General features: G+C 42.4%; 2 protein-coding genes across 4 annotated transcripts in view; one reads left to right on the top strand and one right to left on the bottom strand.

The window, feature by feature from the left end:
• Positions 1–1,067: 1,067 nt before the first annotated feature.
• Positions 1,068–20,156, top strand: EIF3J (eukaryotic translation initiation factor 3 subunit J). The gene is made up of 8 exons (XM_055538944.1): positions 1,068–1,457; positions 1,538–1,641; positions 11,652–11,706; positions 12,159–12,250; positions 15,339–15,453; positions 17,275–17,436; positions 18,677–18,750; positions 19,086–20,156. The coding sequence occupies exons 1-8, from the start codon at positions 1,418–1,420 to the stop codon at positions 19,215–19,217; spliced, it is 774 nt and encodes a 257-aa protein (XP_055394919.1). The 5' UTR covers positions 1,068–1,417; the 3' UTR covers positions 19,218–20,156.
• A 615-nt stretch (positions 20,157–20,771) lies between these two features.
• Positions 20,772–23,245, bottom strand: part of SPG11 (SPG11 vesicle trafficking associated, spatacsin) — a 76,148-nt gene continuing 73,674 nt past the window's right edge. For 2 of the 3 annotated variants that reach the window (XM_055538940.1, XM_055538941.1), the window contains exons 37-40: positions 22,979–23,067; positions 22,702–22,857; positions 21,892–22,043; positions 20,772–21,409 (exon numbers count right to left, since the gene is read on the bottom strand). In XM_055538940.1, coding sequence (XP_055394915.1) covers positions 21,229–21,409; positions 21,892–22,043; positions 22,702–22,857; positions 22,979–23,067 — 578 coding nt within the window. In that variant the 3' untranslated portion in view covers positions 20,772–21,228. Of the gene's footprint in view, positions 21,410–21,891; positions 22,044–22,701; positions 22,858–22,978; positions 23,068–23,245 lie in introns of those variants that run through there. The other variant, XR_008699818.1, reaches the window with a different exon arrangement.

A 23,245-nucleotide genomic window follows, 5' to 3' on the forward strand; every position in this document is an offset into this window, starting at 1 on the left:
TATCTAGGTTGGTCATAACTTTCCTTCCAAGGAGTAAGCGTCTTTTAATTTCATGGCTGCAGTCACCATCTGCAGTGATTTTGGAGCCCCCCAAAATAAAGTCTGACACTGTTTCCCCATGTATTTGTCATGAAGTGATGGGACCAGATGTCATGATCTTAGTTTTCTGAATGTTGAGCTTTAAGCCAACTTTTTCCACTCTCCTCTTTCACTTTCATCAAGATGCTTTTTAGTTCCTCTTCACTTTCTGCCATAAAGGTGGTGTTATCTGCATAGAACCGTTCAACTTCAGCTTCTTCAGCATTACTGTGCTTCCCTGATAGCCTGTCTTAAGCCCTTTATTAAAATCAGTTTACCTGTTCAGCTTATCTCCAGTTGCCAGTCATATCAGGGACTACCTGCGTACTTTCTACCGGAAACGCACTAGAGCAAATTTCACTGGGTTTTTAAAACGCCTTACTGCAGCGCTCACTTTCTGGAAACCTTTCAAATACCCTACCGCTCCCCTCCGCGGTTAGCGTTAGCCTTCTGCATTTAGCCTCACAGCGCTTCTCTTTGTTGCAGTCATTGCACTCTATCGAAATCATTTACGTGTCTGTTTTTACTGCTTGATTGTGCGCTTCTTAAGGGTAAGGCTAGAGCAGATAAGTTTAGCTGACTGAGTTCCGAAATCATTCTGAGAAAGAATGAATCGTGTACTGGGTTCAGGGGGCTCACAGAAGGGAAGGTCCTCGGGCCCCGGGGTTCCCTTCGATCCCTTCGTGACGCACTGCCGGCAGACGTGCCCGGAGCTGAATCTGAGCTGTTCGGCTGGGAGACTGCCAGGAACTCGTTGCTCTCCTCTCGCTTCTCCCGGCGCCCTGCGCCCTTCGAGTTCCAGAGGCCCATCTCGTCCAGCGCGCCATAGCGCGCCCCGGGGACGTGGAGGCCAGTCCGCCGCCCACAGCCGGGCGCGGCGTGCGGACTGTCTGCCGCTGTCACCCGCGCCCGGGGGCGGGGTCCACGCGAGCAGAGGGCGCGCCGCGCCGCTTGGGGCGGGCGCAGGGTGGCCTGGGCGGACGGGAGAGGGCAGGCGACAGCTAAGCGCCAGACAGGGTGCCGCCACGGTCCCCGCCCTCCCTGTTCCTTCCCGGGGCGCGCGAGGTGGGCCGGCCCTCCCCGCTCTCTGCCGCACTGGCCCACCGAACCCCTCAGGCGCCTAGTGGAGCGCGGAAGAACCCGCGCGCCCGTCGCGCCCCACGCCCCTTCCGGCCGCGCCCCACGCCCCTTCCGGCCGCTGAGGGGGCGGGGCCTCAGCGTTGAGTCAGCCGCGGTCCCAGCGTTCCCCGCGCGGGCGACGAGCGCGGATCCGGTGACTCACCTCCGCCGCGCTAACTCTCCCCGGTCTTCCCTCACACACGCTCACGCCCGGCTCGATATGGCGGCGGCGGCGGCGGCAGGGGACTCCGACTCCTGGGGTGAGGAGAAGCTCGGGGGTCGGGCCGGGACGGGCCGGCGCTGGCCCCAGACGGTCATTAACGCGACTCTCTTCCCGCAGACGCGGACACGTTCTCAGTGGAAGACCCGGTGCGGAAGGTGGGGGGCGGCGGCACTGCCGGCGGGGACCGCTGGGAGGGCGAGGACGAGGACGAGGACGTCAAGGTGGGTCCGCGCGGGGTGGGCCGGGGTGCCCGCCTTGGGGCGGAAGGTCGGACGCGGGGCCCGGGGCGCCGCCCGGGCCTGCGTGGGGACGCGAGTGCAGGGCCCGGCGGTGCCCTGTTCCCCCGGTCCGCCGGCCACAGGGCCGGAGGCGGGCTGCGTGGTCTGCCGAGCCTGCCTGGCGAGCGGCGGGCCCCAGCCCGTCTTGGAGGGTCCGCGCCTGCCTGGACCCCCCGCCAGCCGGCGACAGGCGGTGACAGCCGCGGCTGGGCCGGCCCACGTGCGCCCTGCGCGGGGCTGAGACCGGGAGGCGACCGCGCGGCCCCTGGCTCTTCCCAGATGGGGCGTCTCGTAACGCGTCCCTCGTGCTGGTAGCTCGTCTGCAGCCCTAAAGGGAGGGTAAGGTGGGGCCCCTTGCTCATCCCAGATGGGGCGTTTCCTAACACTTATGCCTTTTTGAGCTTAGGCGTCCCTCGGGCTGGTAGCTCGTCTCCAGCCCCAAAGGCCCGCTGATAGAGTTTGTTAGAGCTTTTAAATGTGTGAAATATCGTGGTGTAGTTTCATCACTTTTTTCCCCCACACACAAGTGAAATAATTTTTAGACCCCATTTTTAGACCCCCTTCTCCCTACGTGTGGTAAAAAGATGAACTGAGGACTGAGATAGCTACCTTAGTGGTCAGAAACCTGGCTAGTCTACACAGCGACTAGAAAAATGGAGCGCTGATAGAGTGGGTTATTCATCTACACGGGAACCCGTAAGGAAATACTGATTTCGTGGTTGGAGAAGGCGAGCGAGCCCAGTGTTTGTTTTGTTTTTCCTGTGCTTTGTACATTTCGTTTGTTTTTGAGACCTCCTGGGGACTCACATGGCTTCAGATGACAGTATGACTGCTGCGTTTGTTTTTGTTTTTCTAGTAGTTACAAATCTCTCAAGTGCAGAATGTTAGGATTCTCATTAACGAAGTTCTCAAAATCTTTGTTTCTGTGAAGATAAAATTTAATATGAGTTGGAAAATGGTTTTCTGTGGTTTTGATTCATTTAGTGAATGGTTTATTCTACTGACTTCTACACCCAGCTCATGACAACAAACCCTACTACAAAGCTTTCCGCTTGAGATAAAAAAAAAATTTAAGCTAGATAATCGTTAGGAACTTCGTGTCCATACTGCTTTTGTTTAGATTTTACTTTTGCCTGATGAGGTGGATGTCCAATTCATTGAACAGCCTGAGGTTCAGGGATGATGTGAGCTTTTCAGACCTTGGGGTTAATTAATAAGCAACACCATTGTGAAGATGTTTACGTTTTTGTTTCATCTACATGTTGTGTAGACATGGGAGTGAATTGTGTTATCACCCTCATTGCAGAATATCAGTCACCTCCCTGCACGGTGGCAGCTTTGTGTGTTGAGCCTTTAGTTCAGATTTGTTCTTTGACTGCTATGCATAGTAGATTCAGGCGTTAAGACATCTGTTAGGAAAACTGGAAATAAGGGAGAAGCGACTAGGGAATCAGGAATTACCAGAAAATGAAGTTTGAATGAAGTAGTCTAGACTGATACGAAGAAGCCCGACTGAAATTATTGTGTAAGTGGTGTCTATCCTGATAAATAGAATTCTGACCACTTGTAACTAATTTTGGAGGTTTAGGAGTTGTAAATCTTACTTAAAGGTAAATGTTACATAAAGGTTATCTTGTCTCTCCAGTGCTTAATTTGTTTGTATTTATACAAATAGCCTATTTCTTAAACTTTGAAGTTGATCTTTGAGTAGTAGGAAGCTGAACTTACCCATTTTATTTCCATGTTGAAATGTTGCTTTATTTCTGTCGAGTTTCTCAGAGATTTCCAAGATAAGGTGTCCCTGGAGTAGTTTGGTTCCTAGCAGTTTAGGATCAGCAGACCTGGATCTGTGTTGTTGTCTTGACCATTCCTATTTGTGAACATAAACCAGATTTGTAATCACCCCCCTCCCCCATTTCCCAATTAGCATTACAGAAGCTATCTCAGGCATTATTTTGCACTTTAAAGGAGTTAGTATATTAAGCATTAAGCAGAGTTGTCTGACACCTGGTAGGCACTGGGTAAATGTTAATTCTCTCTTGCTTCTAGATGTAGTCTTAATTTTTCTGGCTAGTGGAAAATACGCTTAGGCTGTTTAGATCGTGTATCTGGGGTCATTTTTGTGCCACATTTTGTGCTTTCTTTAGCTCAGTAGGAGTAAGTTCTCTCCACAATGCGTGTTTACTGTGTATTTTTTGTTTTGAATGGAATGACCATGGTTGTCAGGCAAGTTTTTGCTCAGAATCTAGAGTTGAAATTTGTCACCTTGAATGGTAATGAGCAGGTTTTCCCTGCTTTCTGAAACTAGAGCATTCCTGTCAGACTTTTCCTAAGCTGAAAGAAGCAGTTACTTTAGGACGCATCTTGCTAACGAATGCACAGCGTCAGTCAGGGTAACGCACATGCTCACAGACACAGGTCAGAGCTCCCGCAGCTTGGTGCGTAGACTCTGAGGAGCTTGGTGGAGAATAAACTTGGCCTTGATGGTGCCAGTCTTGCTGCTTAGGGTGCTCACTGCCACTGTAACAGCTCAGTGCAAAAACAGATGCTGTTTTCACTTGTCATAACGTTGTAAATTGTTTTTGGATTTCACTTAGCGAACGCAGGTACTGAGGTGCTTTGTTAGAAAAAGTGAAGTGTCATAAAGTGAACTTTCAAAAAGTAAGGAATACATTAATACCAAATTTCTGAATTCTAGTAGCAGTTAACAAGGTTTAGTTTTCATGAGATTGTATAATCACAGTCCTTAAAGAATACAGTATGTGAATTTTTGAAAAGTCCTTCAAAAGTAAGGTAGGTAGAAACAGTAAGTTCTTCAGTCTGTGTCAGCATCTAGTGTTTAACCTTTAAGAGTATAGGCTTAATGTCATTTGTAACATCCTGAGAAATGAAAGGAAAACTAAGGTCTTTTGTTACAGTAACTTGCTCCAATAGGTTAATGTCTTTCGGTAGACATAGCATTTTGCTGCCCTTGACTTTTCAAATAGCAGTCTGATAGTGGCAGAAGTGGATTTAGGTGAAATTAGAATTGTTCCTATTCACTGGGGCGGGGGGGGGGGGGGAGGGGGGTGTGGAGGGGAAGGCTGCGCTTCTTCCCAGTTTAAAAGGTGAGAACCAGGGAGCATGCTTTCCTCTCACATTAGCTTTATTTCCCCTTTCTACCCTATCCTGCTATCAACGCAGAGGCAGGGAGGAATTGTTTGCTTGGCATATATCTGGACTTCTCCATTTCTGGAATGATGTGTAGGCTGTGTTGATCATTTTTTCTGCTTGCTGTGAGTACCTACCCACTGCAAGCAGGAACAATACAACTTTTACTCCATTTTACTAGAGTCCCACCATTTCACTAAAACAGATAGAAGCTAGATTTATTCAAAGGGGGTAGAGTTTGTTTTGAGAAAACTTCTGGCTGTAATTAAGCATCTCACACATTTGCTTCTATAATGTTATTACAAAATGTCTTTAAAAGACCCTAGAGAACTGGATTAGTTGAAAACTGCATGCCTTATTGTGCCCATTCAGCTGTCTGTTAGGATCGTATCCCAGTTAATAGTTTAAATATACCAGAGTAAGGACATTTTTGAAGCATTGAAAACAGCACTTCTGAAGTAGAGGATTATATTTCAAAGACATGGGAGATTGTTGGGAAGTTTTCAGAAGGTAGGCGTTTTGCTAGGAAATGGATATCTGGAAGGTGTATGTGTGTGCATGTGCGTGTCTTATGAAAAATTCTAAACATATACAGAAGTGGAAAGAAAAGTTTAATAATTATTAACCCATGACCAACCTTTTATTTTCTGTATTCTGTCTTACTGCTCTCCTTACCCAGCCAGATTATTTTGAAGAAAATATCAGTTGTATCATTTTAATACCCTGACAATTTTTTATAAACTAGTAAGTTTTAAGTTGGGAAGTGTGTTTGTTGCTGAAAAATATTTACCTAATATATTTGCTGTCCTGGACCATTGAAAATAAATAGGTCATTTGTTCAGTGTTCAGTGTCTTGTTCTTGATCTAGCTTAGCCAGGAATTTGAAGTAGAATTGATTGATAACACTTCCAAATATGAGACAGGTCGGTATTGAGATGGAATTCAGCAGAGTGCTGAGCCATCGTAGTGTGTTAAAAGCTTAATGAATTAAGTGAAGTAGAATATATTGAGAGAGATACCCTGGCTTTCAGAGACAAGCAAGTAGTGAGGTGATGGAAGAACATTTGAGCTTATTTTAAAAACTAAACTTTGTTGTCAGGTCTAGCCATGGCAGGAGCTCACTACAGAGTTCTGAGGTTTCTCAGAACAGAATTGGTACAGCTTACAGAATACCCAGTAAAAGACTCTTTTGCTCCAAGAGATTATGCTTTATCTAAACCAAACTGTTGTGCTTAAGAAGAAAAGGAGGGGGTGTATATATTAGTTAATGGGCTTCTGCTGTGGGGCAGAAGAGTTTTCCTGCTCATGTGAAGCTACTTCTGTTGGATGATCTATAAATACATCTTGCTTAAGTTGGAAGCAGTTTCAGCCCTCAACGTGTCCTCTCATTGCACGTGGCAGTCTGTAGCTGTGCATTATAAGATGACAGGCTAGCCAACTACTGGCTGCATCAGTAGAAATAAAAAGAAGCCAGGGTTTAAATTCTTTCTGTTATGTTTTCAATTCTTAGTTGTATTTAGTTGGGAAGCAGGTTTTAAACTTGAAAAACACCCTTTTTTTAGAGAAATGGCTCAAATGGTGCTGGGTGTTGATCTGTAGAACGTAAGTATAGATAAGCAGGTAGTTAATAAACAGCTTCTCTTCTGAGGAAGTTGGCCATTTTAGAAGAGCCTGGTTAATATTGGAGATATTAATACTTTAAATACTTGGAAATACTTTTAGAGATAAAAGAAATACTTTTGGCTATTGTAGTTGAAAGATTTATTGACTACCAGTGATAATTGGTTAAATAATTTAATTGGATATTGATAGGTAACTCTTGAACCAGAAACAACCATTAATTTTAGCTGTTTCTCTAGGAACCCTTCTTGTATTTTATCTGAATTTTTTGTCAGCATTTACAAAGTCTTGATGTTTAGGGAAAATTGGGCAGTTTTAAACGTTCTACTTTTACGCATTTCCTCTTATAACTAAGGATGCAAAAACTGTTGTAAGTTCATGGGGAAAGCTTTGGGGATTACATTTGTTCGGAAGTGTGACTAGTCTGTTTTTTTCTGACGTCACTGTGCTCCCTTCTGGAGGAGCTTATCCTCAGTATAGGAGTGACTGCTCCTATAAGAAAGGAGCAGGCTTATCCTCAGTACAGGAGTGACTGCCCCTGTAAGAAAGGAGCGTCTTCTTCCCAGCGCTGTGGGGTGAGGCGCTTTCATGATCCGTCTATGAGCCGAGGAGCGGATGTCGTAGTTGTTTCCAGGACTTGGAGATGGGAGCCACTGTTTTTGAAACCGTTCCTGTGCTGAAAATCCGGGTGGCCTCGTTACACTCGCGCTGAAGGGACAGCGTGGCCGCCGTCTGGATAGGGTTATTCTTCGATAGCGAAACCAGGGGCGGGGTAGAGGCGGGATGCAAAGTCAGGGTGGATGCGACCCTGGACAGCGGTGACCTGGGGGGTGAGGTTTCACTGGTACAGGGGACTGAGGAGCGTCAGCACTGAACAAACCCTGCTGCATTGTGCTGTTTCTCTGTGGGGGTTACTGGGATGGGGCTGCTCATTTCCAGCTGTGCCTCTCTACTCTTGAGCTCCTGCTCCCAGAGGCTGCTAGACTCATTTGTTAAAATTAGTAGACTCCATCACAGGCAATTTGAGATAAATATCTGACATAGTTGCAGCTGGGCGTATCTTAGTATGTACCATAACCCTTCTCTTTGATATGGGATTCCCTGCAATTCCAGGGGACTCCATTCCAGGACTAATTGAAAGAACACATTTTGATGTGGAGGGACCTAGTTCCCAGACATTTATACTTCAGATTCAGGTAAGAAATGATGTTTAATATGACACTGTAAAGAAATTCTGTCCTGTTCAAAACAGGTTCCTTCATTATTTTTCCATTCAGATTGTGTGATAGTTACGTCTGGGCCTTTGTGTCTGCATATTACAGTGGGGATAACACGACTTTACTTGCAAGACTTTTGTGAGGGTTAACGGTGTTACCATGTGTGAAGTCCTTCGGGGACTTCCCTGGCAGGCCAGTGGTTGGGACTCACTGCCACGGGCCCAGGTTCAGTCCCTGGTCAGGGAACTAAAACTCCACAAGCTGCGCAGCGTGGCCAAAGGATTAAAAACAAAATTAAACACAAAGTCTTCAGCGCGGCGCTCAGTGCAGAGCGAGCACGCGGTGAGTGCAGCCTGTTGCCGCCGCCGCTGTCCCTGTCACTGTTGCTAGCAGGGAGCTACAAACACCCCCCAGGAGTCAGCAGGTAGCTCTTTTATCTAAGAACCATCTAAGTAGCATACCACTCACAAACCCAGCTTTCTTATGTTCTATGAAGATTAAAATGACAAAAACTTCTAGTAGTAGTCAACTTTTAGTTTAGCTCTCTGGTTCCTTTTGTACAATGCTGTATTGACGCAAGCACTTAAACAAACCGGCAGGGTGATACGAACATTTACCATCTAATTTATAGCTCTTAGATGTTCAAACAGTGACTAGCTGGTTTGCTTTTGTTGTGTTGTTAACTATGAACTATGGGTTAAATTGCAAAGGTAAAATGATTATAAAAATACTTCTGTTCAAAGTTCTTCCCACTCCATGGCAGCCTTGATCAGGATTTTTTATTTCTTTGGATTTAGATTTTTATTAAGAATCAGCGCTTGGTTAATTTACAGACACCTCGCCTGATGCAGATGTGCGGCCTCTTGCGTTACAAGCCAGAAGCTTGCTGTCGCAGCTGCGGCGTATTCGTCAGCCCTGCCCCTGTGGCCGTGCCAGGGCCTCCTGCCTTGCCCGTCATCCTCTGGCTAAGCTTCAGATGGCGTGTCCTAGGGTGCCTGGTGGTGGTTGAGACAGTGGTCAGGTTACCTGTAGGTTAAAGCCCTATTTAAACACAGGACTGTGTCTTTCTCTGTTGAACTTAACCCTTCTAAATTCTGTGGACCCTTTAAAAATGGTTTGATAGTTGTTTTATGTTTAGCTCAGGGACTGTGTGCTAGGCATAGAAAGACTGCAGAGCCACCTGAAAGTGCCCGCCCAAGTTAGGGAGTTGGTTCCATGAAGCTGTGGATCAGCTCTTGACTCCTCTATTGTACTGAGCTTAACTCTTTTTTCTTTTTTTTTAATTTAATTTTAAAAAATTGGGCTTAAATTTTTATAAAGATTTAATTCATTAGCCAGGGTTATGTTGTGTGATATGTTGCTTGAAATAATTAAAACCATTAGCCAGAATGTTGGATGCTTTTACATTTGGGAAAGTAAGTATAAAGACAGCTCAATTTTTCTTTTAAAACTACTGTGAATTATTTAAGAGAGGCCATTAGTTTTGGCTTGGTGGTCTTGTGTTTTAATTGTTAATGGAGAAGCTTTTTTGTGGAGTTAGACAACTTGATATAAAAGTTCATATGGAGAAACAAGCGTGCAAGAATGGCCAGGAAAACACTAAAAAACCCGAAAAGGGGGAATTAGCCCCAGCTTACATTAAAAACATACTATAAAGCCTCTAATTAAAACAGTATGTACTGGTACATGAAGAGACAACAAACCAGTGGGATAGAATAGAAAGCAGAAATAGAGCAATAGTCTAGGAAAACAGTATATGGTAAATCACGGGGCAAAGATGGGCTTTTTGAAGTATAGTTGATTTGCAGTATTATAGGTTTCAGGTGTACAGTGTCAGTCACTTCTGTCGTGTCCAACTCTTTACGACCCCATGGACTGCAGCACGCCAGGCCTCCCTGTCCATCAACATCTCCTGAAGCTTACTCAAACTCATGTCCATCTAGTCGGTGATGCCATCCAACCACCTCATCCTCTGTCATCCCCTTCTCCTCCCACCTTCAATCTTTCCCAGCATCAGGGTCTTTTCCAATGAGTCAGTTCTTTGCATCAGGTGGACAAAGTATTAGAGGAGCTTCAGATTCAATCCTTCCAGTGAATATTCAGGACTGATTTCCTTTAAGATTAACTGGTTGGATCTCCTTGCAGTCCAAGGGACTCTGAGTCTTCTCCAGCACCACAGTTCTAAAGCATCAGTTCTTCAGTGCTCAGCTTTCTTTGTGGTCCAACTCTCACATCCATACGTGACTACTGGAAAAACCATAGCTTTGACTAGACGGACCTTTGTTGGCAAAATAATATCTCTGCTTTTTAATATGCTGTCTAGGTTGGTCATAGCTTTTCTTCCAAGGAGCAAGTGTCTTTTAATTTCATGGCTGCAGTCACCATCTACTGTGATTTTGGAGCCCAAGAAAATAAAGTCTGTCACTGTTTCCATTGTTTCCTTATCTGTTTTCCATGAAGTGTTGGGACTGGATGCCGTGGTCTTAGTTTTTTGAATGTTGAGTTTTAAGCCAGCTTTTTCACTCTCCTCTTTGACTTTCATCAAGAGGCTCACTTTCTGCCATAAGGGTGGTGTCATCTGCATGTCTGAGGTTATTGATATTTCTCCCGGCAATCTTGATTCCAGCTTGTGCTTCATCAAGTCCGGCATTTCTCGTGATGTACTCTGCATATGAGTTAAACAAACAGGGTGACAATGTACAACGTTGACGTTTTGCTTTCCCAATTTGGAACCAACATAGTGGTTTACAGTTTTTAAAGATAATACTCCATTTATAGTTATTATAGGATATTAGAAAGGTGGACTTTTCAATAGATGGTGCTTTGACAACTGGGTAACTATTTGGGAAAATATAAAATTAGATCCGCACTCAGATCCATCGTAGAGAAGAAAACATTTGAAAGGATCAGAGATCTAAATGAAAAAACAATGGAGGCATACATCTTCTAGAAGAAAACTCCTTGCTTAGGGTTAGGGTTAGGGCTAGGGTTATTTGACTTGGAATTCAGAGCAGTAAAAGAAAAGTTAAAATTTTACTCCATAAATGTGGTGGGGTACATAACACTTCGTGGGGAAACACTGTAGGCATTTCCATTAAGAGAAGAACAAGGACTTGATCCCCATTTTCTCTGCCACTGTTCTTTCATACTATACTAGAGGTTTTGCCAGTGCGATTAGATAAGATAAATCAATTGTGGAGCCACACAAATTGGTGACGAAGGAGTAAAGCTGCCTCATTTGCGGATGATGTGGTTGTATACCTGGAAGACCACCGAGACTCAGTGATGGAACTAACTTAAGTGATACACGTAATTGGTAAGGTACCTGGGTTTCAAAGTGGTGCAGTGGTAAAGCATCTATCTGCCTGCTAATGCAGGAGACACAGGAGACGTGAGTTTGATCCCTGGGTTGGGAAAATCTCCTGCAGTAGGAAATGGCAACCCGCTCCAGTATTCTTGATGGAAAATTCCATGGACAGAGGAGCCTGGTGGGCTGCAGTCCGTAGGGTCACAGAGAGTCGGACACGGCTGAGCACAACATATATGTATTTACATTTATACGGTAGCAGGATATAAAGTTACATACAAACCCTGTAGCTTTCGTATGATACAACCACAAGTCAGAGGACAGAAAATGGAAAAAAAAATGTTTACAGTGGCAACAGGGAAGACAAAATACTTAGGAATAAACCTAATGAGAAATATGCAAAACCTTTTAAGAGAAACTTTAAAAAATTCTTTGAAAGATACGAGGTAGGCTTGAACAAAGGAAAAGATAGCCCTTTTTCTTGGCTAGGGCAGTTCAACATTGTGTCAGTTCTCCCAAAATTATAAATTTAATGTAACACCAAAAAAGAAAAAGAAAAAAAAAAACCCAGCGAACTTGTTTCTCTGGTGTTAGAATAATAAAGATCACATGGAAGAGTAAGCATGTAAGAAGTATTAATGGAGTTTTCTTTTGTTTAGGATAACTGGGATGATGATGAAGATGAGAAAAAAGAAGAAGCAGAAGTAAAACCAGGTGATCCATTGGGTTTCCTCAGTTTTGGGGTTTAGATCTTACTCTGATGCTTATGTTAAGACAAGTAACAAAATGCTGCAAACTTGGAAATTTTGGTTATTTTTAGAAACCAAACATCCTTCTGTTTCATTCTCTTCTCCCTGCATCTCTTTTCTCTTTTTCTCTTTAAAATGTAATCAGATTAGAGGATGAGGCATCACAGTTGAATGGTCGAAGTCCCACCTAAAGGACTGTGGGGAAACATGAAAGGAAGTGTTTGGATCTTAGGGGTGAGATTAGAGAGGAGAAAGAAGTCCCAGAACTTTTCTATTCTTATTTTCCAGGAAATCACCATCTAAATTGGAGCTGGGAGAGGTTTGATCTCTTGAAGTTTATAAGTATCATGTCTGTCTCATTCATAAACTAGAAAATATTTAAGATTAACTATGATTAAAACATTTCTTTACTTGCAGAAGTAAAAATTTCAGAAAAGAAAAAAATAGCAGAGAAAATAAAAGAGAAAGAACGGCAGCAGAAGAAAAGGCAAGAAGAAATTAAAAAGAGAGTAAGTCCTGTTTATTTTCCACAGTAGAATCCTCCGTCAGCAGCGGTGCACGACCTTAGCAAGCAGCAGGTGCTACCTGGGCGTGTAAAGGGCTTTGTAAGGGCTATACATGGATGTCATCAGATAAGGTGATCCCAAACAAATGGAGTTTGTGGTTTTTGCAAAAACCAAACCGAGAAGCTTTATGTGTTAGAATGCCTTTTAGATTTTCACAGACATTTGGAAGCAGTCAGGATTGTCCTGTGACCTCAGTCAGGGATTTCTTTCAATGCCTTGCAGTTCTCTCTCGCTGTGATTAGTCTTTTTTTTTGCAGTGTACATTTTGAGTAAATATAAAAAGCATCCATTTCTCTGCCATGTACTATATAAATGTTGTTTTTGATTATTTGGAGCAAGATCAGGAATTTTGTGTTCATTTACTTTTTGAATAGAAAACACATTTACGTGATTCAGAAATCAAAATGGTATTAAGAGGGGCTCCCAACTCTTCACAGATTTGTTCTCTTTCCCTTTATAAGTAAATACTGGTATATTTACTTATACACTGGTGTATTAAATACTGTATTTACTTAAATATTTACTTAAGTATTTACTTAAATACTGGTGTATTACGATGTCTCCAAGGTGACTTTATATATTTGTATACAACTATATGGTCATATTCCACCCATTTTTTATTTTCACCTTGGCTTTAGTTAATAATCATGGAAATCTTACCATAGATCATACATAGCAAGCTTTCTTACTTTATTTTTAACCTGGTGAAACAACTCCACAGTGAAAGTGTCTAACCACTGGACCACCAGGGAATTCCCTTGACTTTTTATTAAGAGAAATTTCAAGAAAATAGCATAATGGGTCATATGCAAATCACCTAAATTTACCAGTTGTTAATATTTTGCCAACTTGCTTCATCTGTTTTTTTTTTTTTTTTTGCTAAAATATAATCCAATAAATAACAAACATTCTGCATTTTTCCTTTAAATACTTCAGTATGCATTTCTGAAAAAGCAAAGCTATGTCTCATATAATTACGTTCCTAATGCAAGTCATTTTTAAACATCGTCTGTATTCAGTTTATGTGCATTTAATTGTCCCAGAATATCCCAGCATATGCTTTGTTCAGGCAAGCACCTTGCATCACATCAGGTCATATAATGTCTGTACTATTATTAGTGATGCTAAAATTGATTACTAAGTCAAGTTGATGACAACCTGGCCCTTCTCCTGTAACATTACAGATCCCTTTTTACTGCTGGCCCAGTTTTAGGAGTGTCCCTGATGATCATCGCCCAATTATTTCTTTAGGTGTCAGAAAGGTGATACTTCATTCTGTGACTTCCATTTTCTTATTGGCTGACTTTTTCCCCCTTTTTTTCTGTTTGGTTACTTTGGATATGGTTTGTACTAGAACGCATAAAAGCTTAATTCATTTAAGTACTAATTTTCACAGTAAGGAGGGAGTGTGGTAACTTTAAGTGGTGAAAAATGAAGGATTTTGTGGGTTTCGGTTTTTTCTTTTTGAGTAAATTTATGGACTTACAGGTCTTTATGAATTTCATTTAGATATAGCGATTATTTTTTTTTAATGCTTAAATTGTCCCAACGTTGGACAGTGGGGCCCCTCTAAGTTGTTCTGTCTTCCTCTGTTTCACAGAGCCCTGCTAGTCTGTGAAAGGTCCCTGGTTCTCTGGCACAATAAGCTCCTCTGGTGAACTCTCTTAGGCCTGGAATCAGCTGCTGTGATTCCTTCTTAGTAGCAAATTATCATGGCCAACAGTATGTGAGAATGTCTTGTTTCCCCCCAGTCAGGAACGTTTTAGATGCTTTTTAGTAACTTGTATTTGTGTATCTGAGATCACTTACATGCATGTTTATCTGTTCAGAACAAGGAATGGATTCTTACAGCTCAAAGAAGTTGGTCATTGAAGTTTAGCATTATACTTACTTTATTGTATCTTGATATTAGTCTCCAAAGTAAAGAAACCTTACACTCAGTGCATTAATTTTATCTCAGGTGAAGTGTTGTTAAAACATACTCAGTTTTGATGCAGGAAACAAGGGTGTTCAGGTCAGTCAGTACAGTGGAGATAGTCCCCTTTTTCTGGAAAATCTTCTCCATGAGAAACAAAATGTGAGCTGTCTCAGAAGTGGCCTTTTGAATTAAAATCTTCAAACTGCACAGGTATGGAGATTTGTGAATGGCACAAATTCCCTTCACCTTTTCCCCACTATTATCAAAGGTATCTCCTCTTAGTAACATATTCGTTATAGAAACTTATGATAGGGATGGGGAACACATGTATACCTGTGGCGGATTCATTTTGATATTTGGCAAAACTAATACAATTATGTAAAGTTTAAAAAAAAAAAAAAAAAAAACTTATGATGGCATATAGAAAGGATATAAATTAGACTATTAGTTGTCCTCTCAAAGAAGTGGAATAAAAAGATAAGGGGGAAATGTTTTTCTAATTCTTTGAAAAAAATTTTTTTGTATGTCTATATAATATTTATTATGGATGTGCCATATACTTGAACCATTCTGTTGTGGACCATTTAGATCATCTCTACATTTATTTGATATTATTATGAATAATACCCCATTTGACCTCCTTTTGGTTAAATATTTGTGTGCATCTTTGGTTTCTTAAGAGGAATATCTAAAAGTGGAATTATTTTATTAAAGCATATAATAATATTTTTAAAACTTGATAAATATTACCAGAGTTACTCTAGAAAAGATTTTTCAGTATACAGTTTCAGTCAGAATATAAGAAAGCTATTTTCAACTTGTCTGCAGTCTCAATTCCTTAATTAAAAAAAAATCACCATGAAATAAACCCAGTCGTCAAATCTTAACTCTCTGACATTACCACCTGTGTTAACCTTCTGTTACCATGGGCAGGCTGCTTAATCTGTGACTTGGGTTTTTTCCCTATAACATTAGGATATCTAAAAGAATTTACTATAGAAATACAGTAAACACTATGAATGTTATTATTTATATGTCTAGAAAAAAAAATTATACACAGTATAGATATGTACTGCGTTCATTATAACCAGCTATTTTCAAACTTCATTTTAGTTAGAAGAACCTGAAGAACCTAAAGTGCTAACACCAGAAGAACAATTAGCAGATAAACTGCGGCTTAAGAAATTACAGGAAGAGTCTGACCTTGAATTAGCAAAAGAGACTTTTGGTAAGTGGGGGTGTGGTAACAGTGTAGTATTGAAGTTGTAAGTGAATACTGTGGAGGTCTTAGTAGTTTGAAAATTCAGAAAACGTCTTTTTTGAAGAAACATGATAATTTAGGTATTAGAACTTAATCTCTTTGTATTTGAGGTTTCATTACTTAATGTAGAGTGAGATACATGCTCAGATTTTTGAATAATTTGAGTATTGTATAAAAGATGATTAAGTTATTGAACCCAAATAAAGTATACTGCTGATTTAAGTATATGTATCCGCGGGATGAAATTTGGGTGAAATGTGTCTATAACTTTCTGAGATTTAAGCGTTTGACTGTAGGCGTGTCACTGTCTTAAGTCTGGTAGAGTTTAGGCAAGAGCGTGCTGGCCTTGGTGAGGTTGAGGCTCTGCCCCTTCTTAGCCTTCACCGTGCCCTACCCTCGGAGGACTTCCACTCCCAAGTCCCGTGCCTGCCGCTGCGGTTAGGGTAGTGTAAAAGGTATGTTCAGGATTCTGTAAATTTAAGTTTAGAGAGTTCCAGGGGGAGTTAACGTGGCACAGAGGATGAAGATTCAAAGTCAGAGAAAATAGTTAAAAGTTCTCATTTTATTTACTTGCTGTCTCTGCTTATTGAGTACTTTTTCAGAGTAGAATATCCTGTTGAAACAGTTAAATAACCTTGAAATGAAACCCAGAAGGATCTAGTTATTTTGATCTCTCCTCCGGTCCCTTCTTTAAAATGGACCAAGCAGGCTGACCGTAGTGATCACTCTCCTTTTCACTGGAGGTGTGAGCTAACTTCTCAGCGAGTCTTCAGCAATCTCAAGAGTTGCTGTGGATGCTTCTGTGTACTGGCAAGCGCTTGACATGTCTCCCCCACTCTCATCGCATGACAGAGGGCACGTGCCCATTATCCTGTCTTCATAGGATGGTAAAAGCCACCCCTGTGTTTATTAAAGAGAAGGGTTTATGTGGTAATACATTCTAAGATGGGATACACAGTTATAGATTAAAAGCAAAAACATGTATTCATGCGGTGATCATTCGGGTAATAGGATTTTAATGTTGTGTTTCTAATACTAAAGTACTGGATCGGTGTTAACAAGTAATGACTTGATTATAGAGGAATAGGTGACGCTGGTGTTAAAAAGAACTGGCCTGCCAGTGCAGTAGACGCAAGAGATGCAGGTTTGATCCCCCGGTGGGGAGGATCCCCTGCGGTAGGAAGTGTCAACCCACTGCAGTCTTCTTTCTTAGAAAAGGCGCCGTGTTCATGAGGCTGCAAAGAGCTGGACGCGACTGAGCACACCCAGCGCACATACAGAAGCATCGTGTCTCATAGCCTAGAGTCCTTGTAAGCTAGATTAATTTTTCTGTTGGGATTTAACACATGGTTTACTCCTACGTAGCTTCTGTAGTTAGCTGGATACTTTGACAGGAACCATCTTTGTTTGCTTTTTTTCCTTTGTCTTCAATCTTTGCTGTAGGCTGTTCTTGGACAAGTGCTTTTAGAGCTTCCCTTTTGTGCCAGGGACTCCTTTGGGCCAGGTGAAGGCTATGGTCCCCTTCTTAACATACTGTTTTTAAATGCATAAAATACAGAGGATTTTACTTACAAAGGAAACCTATTTATTTTGGAATAGGGATCAAAATACTGAATAACCTGTGACACAGTAATTATGTACAGACCACTTGGATTCTGTCCGAAGAGTTCAGTCGACTCAGGTTGAGAACCTGTGTTTTAGAATGAAATAATAGGGTTATTAGATATGATAGGCTTCTTTCTAAATTTTAAAAAATCTGATAGTTTGTGTGTCCCCTTTCCCCTACAGGTGTTAATAATACAGTTTATGGGATAGATGCTATGAACCCATCCTCAAGAGATGACTTCACAGAGTTTGGAAAGTTACTAAAAGATAAAATTACACAATATGAAAAGTCACTATATTATGCCAATTTTTTGGAAGCCTTAGTTCGAGACGTTTGTATTTCATGTAAGTAATTCTCATCTCTGACCCCTGTGGATGGATTTAAGTGGGGGAGGTTCTAATACACTGAAGATTTGCTTTTTAGCAGGTAGCTTAGGAATGTTGTTCTGCAAATACACATTAAGTGGTCTTTTGAGGACGCTTTGAGTGTTTTTACAATGGCTTCCCAGAGAGACATCTGTGCTTGTTGGCACGACAGCTAATAAAAGACCAGCGTGTTGTTTTATATTGAAGGGAGCTAAGGAAGTATCTTTTGGGGAAGAGCATACAGAATTTTACAACTGAGGCCACAGATGAGTGTCTTGCACTTGATAGAGGAGGGAGCCAGCTGCAAGAGCCGCCACGCGTCTCTGGGTCCATGGGCTTCGCTTCCCGCTCCCAGAAGAGGCGTGCGTTTCAGGGGCGCGGGGTATGGGAGTGACAGCCAGTGGCGGTACAGCACCAAGGTGGAAGGGACTAGTTTTGCTAGTATTTGCTATTTTTAAGACTGAGAACGAAATTCTTCCCAGAAATTTTAAAGTGGATTTTCTTTGGGAAATGATTACTAAGTGGAAGGTTCTAAACTTGGTCAGTGATATGCCCATAGTTGTCATTTTATTTTGTACACACTATTTGTTCTGTTTCAGAGGTGCTAACCAAAATTGAACACTTTTTTTGGTAGCTAAAAACTCGTGTCTGTTTCCAGCTTTATATTTTAATCGGGTGGAAGGATGCGTTGGCCAAGTTTATTTCCTGGTAGGGCAGGCACTTGGACTCCTGAGATCCTTACTGTTTTCATTTTCATTCTTGTGCTAGAAAATGGAGACCTCAAGGGTCGGGGAGTTGTCGTCTGTGGCTTCGAGGATTGGCCTTCCATATTGATTCAGATACTCCCCTCTGAAAACTAAGGATATGTAATTTCCGTAAGGCGTGGTTATTTTGTGTGTTTAGACTGGATACGGAAGAATGGTAGGGAGCGCTGTGAGCTGTAGATGTTTCCAGTTTCTGGTTAAACAGTGGTGTCTTGGCGATTATAGATCATTATGAAGTTTTGTTGCTGGGTTTGCCATTTTAAACAGTTCTGGTTTGTGAGCCTAGCCATAGACTTAAGATTCTCTATCATGTTAGGAGACATTAACAGCCTTTTACAAAGTTACTGAAGTTAATGATGGACAAATTAGATTTCTCATGACACCGTGAAGGATGTGTATTTTGCCTTTTTACTTATTCTCTAAAATTCTTAAAAATTACTTTTTTTTTTTTTTAGTGGAAATTGATGACTTGAAAAAGATTACCAATTCACTGACTGTACTCTGCAGTGAAAAACAGAAGCAAGAAAAGGTAAAAGAGTTGGGTGGGAAGTGCGTGTTACACACACACTGGGGTGTAGACATGGTATTTTCACCAAGGCTGGTTAGGAGAAGCCACGAGTTCACCAATCCCATTTATACTGGAATAGGACAGGGGTGTACGTGCCATTATCATCCTTTTGTTTATAGATATGTTCATGTTTTTCTAAAGTAAAAATAGAAATTACCCTGGCTTAGTCCTGGAATCTCAGAGAACTCGGTTTTTCTGGAACCAGAGCTTTTTTTTTGACTCTTGAGGGTTGCTGTACCAAATACAGATGCCCATAGTAGATAAAGTCTTAAGATCTAACTCTCTCTTATCTTCAGCAGAGCAAAGCCAAAAAGAAGAAGAAAGGTGTGGTTCCCGGAGGGGGACTAAAGGCCACCATGAAAGACGACCTGGCGGACTACGGCGGTTACGACGGCGGATACGCACAGGACTACGAGGACTTCATGTGACGCTTATCTTCTCCTGGCGTCTTCTTTCTGTTGCCCACAATCCCTTCAACATGTAGCACAACTTCCTTTCTTTTCAGTTCTGCCAAATGCTACAATCAGAAGTGCAGTATCTTTTGTGCTGGTTATTTAATCCCTTGACACTTAGGTGCTAATGTGCAAATGAGGGAACTTGGATCTTGTTGCCAAGGGGTTAAAATTGGGAATCTCTGTTGCTACTAAATCATAGTTTTAAAAAACAAACCTAATAATGTTGTCATTGTTGCTATCTGATTCCATAGCAGCAGTCACTAAATCGGAAACAAAGGTTGCAACATGACAGAAAAAGTTCTGTAGTATTTACCAGCACCGTTCAGTAATACAGCCTTAACCATACCTCCTTGAACTACTTCATAACTTGTCGAGAAAAGCGGTCTGCTGCAAGGGCATGTGGTGTGCACCTAGTATTAAAATTGCTTTGTCTTAAGATTGAGCGTGAGGATATTAAAAATACAGTGTGGAGAAGACTGCTGATCTCAGCGAAGATACGGCGGCTGCAGAGCACTAGTTTGATAATTAAATGACCAAAACCCTCCAACTTTGAAGCCGAAGAAGGTAAACCTCTCCATCGTTGCATTACGAGTTGTGGAATCTCTTGACTGCATAGACTGTCTAGTCTCTATTTATCGGGCTGTTCTACTGACGGAGCTTCAGATGGGGGAGGGAAACCCCTCACCTGTTTTATTTGCCTGATGTAAGTGTCTGAGTAACAAATCTTCCTTTGTTCTCCAAGGCTGCAGTGCAACAACTTTTAACAGGGTTTTGGCATTTCCTTTCCTTTATAAAACATGCTCAGCAAATTGCACCCGTTAACTACAGTTTGGTAAATTGTTATGTTAACGATTATGACATCTGCAATGTTTTATAAAGCAACTAATTTAATAAAAGTCACTATTGTGAGGACTTAAATTTTGTGTTACCTCCCAAGAGATATTTTTGGAGAGTATAGAACAAAGCTCTTGGGACTAGAGTTCTCTATATACTTTTAGAAAGCTTTGTAAGTGCTTGATGAGTAGATGTAGCTTTAGAAGAAAAGTGATTTGCAGAGTCCTTAATAGTGTCTCTCTATAGCAACAAAGGTATAGAGCTGCAGTCCTCTTATTTATTTGGAGAAATTATTTGGTTGCTTAGCTACTAAGGCCTAATTAAATACCTAGAAGTATTTATTTTGGAGTAACTGAGCTTATAACTCAGGTGATGGCTGTATGCAGAGACTGGGTGATCTTCTCTATTATATATACTCTGGTTATCAATTTAACCAACTCTGTGGTTAGAGTCTTTGTTGGAAACTGCCATGGAATCAAAAACAGGGACAGAGCAAGTATTTTAAAAATTTCTCTTACATAGGAGTAGGAGTCTCAATCAGAGCTCTGTAGACCACCAAGTGGAGATAGGGCCATCCAATGACTTGAGGAATTTACAGAATGCAGTGACTCTACAGCAATAATTACAGCCAATAAAGACTGCTTCAAGGCAGCCAAGGGCTAAGATTTCCTTAGCAGTAATAATGACATACACTGAATTTAAAATCTATTTTATTAATAGAGATCAGTTTCTAACAAATGGAAATGTATCATCTGTTCCTCAACTGTGTAAATATTATTAAATTCCTTTGAAACTGGAATCTACAGGCACAGCTATTCTTTACTAAATACTGTATCAGCTCCTAAAGTAAAACTATCCTGAGGAAGATGGAACTTTTTCCCTTAATACCAATATATAGATATTGGTATGTACAGAAAATGATATATAGATGCATAATCATTTTCGAAAAGGAATTTCCCTCTCAAAATTTCTCATTCTTTTACCCACTATTCACAAAGGACTGGTATGGTCAGTCCTGGTGTTTTACAATCAGACATCAAAGATCCCCAGTGCATCTCTCTCTAGGCTGACCACAAACATCTGTAAGTACCTCGTTTCAGCACAAGAAGACAGGCACTTAGGAATCCCTGGCCGTGTCACCTGAATCCACTTAACCGGCTAGCATGTCCTTTAGACAGCAGCCGGTCTGAGGGTCCTTCAGAAGCACATTGACGACATCGTAAAGTTTGTGTTCGTATGCCAGCTTGTAATACAAGTAGATGTCGTCACAATATGTGAGTAACTTCTTCAGGTTTTTCAGAACAAATTCTGTAGGCTGATGATGTTTACATCTAAAGAGAGAGGCAAGAATGTACAGGTTTAAGATACTGTATCTTGAGTGAGGGCTATCAGCTCTGATACTTAAATCGCTATCTATAGAAAAGAACCTGCTTGACTCTAGGAAATCAGACTAGTAATTAGGGTACTAGTATAGCCCTTGCTGTCAGTGCTTGATAACAATGAAATTTCATTAAAAACAACTATCTTAATGCTGGCCTTAATTTCCTGCTCCAAAGGGATCTTCTGATATTTAGTGTTTTTGGCACCTCAGGCCAGCTGAGTAGCTCTCCTCCCATTTTGGGTACAGAGCATCATAAGCAAAGCTATTCTCATTCCTCTGCATAAATCTGTTAAAAGGTCCTATCCCTCTGGATATTCTTGACCTCTCTTTGCCATCTTGAGCCAAGGGGTTAGTTAGACATGTTATACCTATACTTAGCTATAAAATTCTTACCCATGCCTGATATCAAAGCAGAGGCATTTTAGTACTTACTTTATTGAAATCTCTTCAAATATACTGGGTCTTAATAACCTTTGCTGCTTAAATTCTTCCAAGTAATTAAAGTCTCCTTTAAGAATCACTTGTTGATACAGAATTTCAGCCCAGTCAGGAACAAAGTCATAGGCCTCGGCCACAATGGAAGCCTGAAAAGGGTGGAGGGGAAGAACGGGAGGGGAGGACACCATTGGAGGCAAACGATCCCAGAAAGCAGCTCGACACTGCACGTGGAGCGTGTGTGGCCGCCAGCGATGACGATAAAGGCTGTCTACCAGGGTTGGTGAGAAGTTTGATATTACCCTTCCCCTGACACCCCAGGTACCTTCTTTCAGTGTTTCTAATCTTCACAATGACTTAAAAGAACTGCTGATGAAGAGTATTTTTCTCACTCAGCTCTGTTCAGTGAAAGGGCTGATTCCCTGATAACTATCCCTCCTTGTTCAAGGGTTGGAACCGGCCTCCCCGAAGCCCTGGCTTTTGATGCTAACCCAGAAGTGCACGCATTCTGGAAAACGTTGGGCTCAGAGGTGCTCATGGGACCACGAGCAGGGATGTTCCCCTGAACCTCAACTGTCAAAGTGCAAAGGCTTCACGGTGTGGAGAAAGGGGACAGCCATGCTGTCTCGCTGGTCTCCAGCCTCTGCCCAGATAGCATGCTGGTGAGAAGCACCACTGTGCAGAGGCAGTTGGGTGGGTCAGACAGCGGAGGCAGGGCTGGCCGACCTGAGCCCTTCAGGGAAGGGCCCTGTGACAGGGACACCAGCAGAGACGAGGCCGGCAGTACTGGCGGGGCTTTGTGCTCACCTGGTAGAACCGAGGCAGGGCTGTGATACAGTCCATCAGCCTGTGGCGGCTCAGGTTGACGAGCCTTGTGTTCTGGCCAGTGTTCAGAAAGTGAATCTGCAGCGTTATCAACTTGGTGAGCCGGTGGCAGCGCAGGGCCTGGCGCACGCAGGAGTCCTGAGGGGTAAGGGCGGAGGCAGGCCCAGATCAAGACTTTGTGACGTCTCCCCTATGACCCCTCCAGCAGCGGAACAAATTTACTCCTCCTGCAACACCAAGCCCCAAGGCTCCCAATTACCTTGGCATAACTCTCTGCTGCGTCCAGCATCAGAGTCAGGGCCTTCAGCAGCAGCTGCTTCAGTCGCTGCCCATCCTTGACACGGTCCTCTGCAGGGAGTGGAGCAAATGTGCTTGTGTCTGGCTCCCAGAGCAGGCTACTCTCTCCCCACTCAGCAGCAGCATGGGCTAGAGACAGCCCAGCTCGCGCCCACAGGGAGGCAGGTATGTCTCTCTCAGGTGAAGTGAGACTCGCGCACTCCCTCCCTCTACACACGCCAGACCGGGA

This window comes from Bubalus kerabau, chromosome 10 (assembly GCF_029407905.1).
Source record: "Bubalus kerabau isolate K-KA32 ecotype Philippines breed swamp buffalo chromosome 10, PCC_UOA_SB_1v2, whole genome shotgun sequence".
NCBI classification, from domain to species: domain Eukaryota; kingdom Metazoa; phylum Chordata; class Mammalia; order Artiodactyla; family Bovidae; genus Bubalus; species Bubalus kerabau.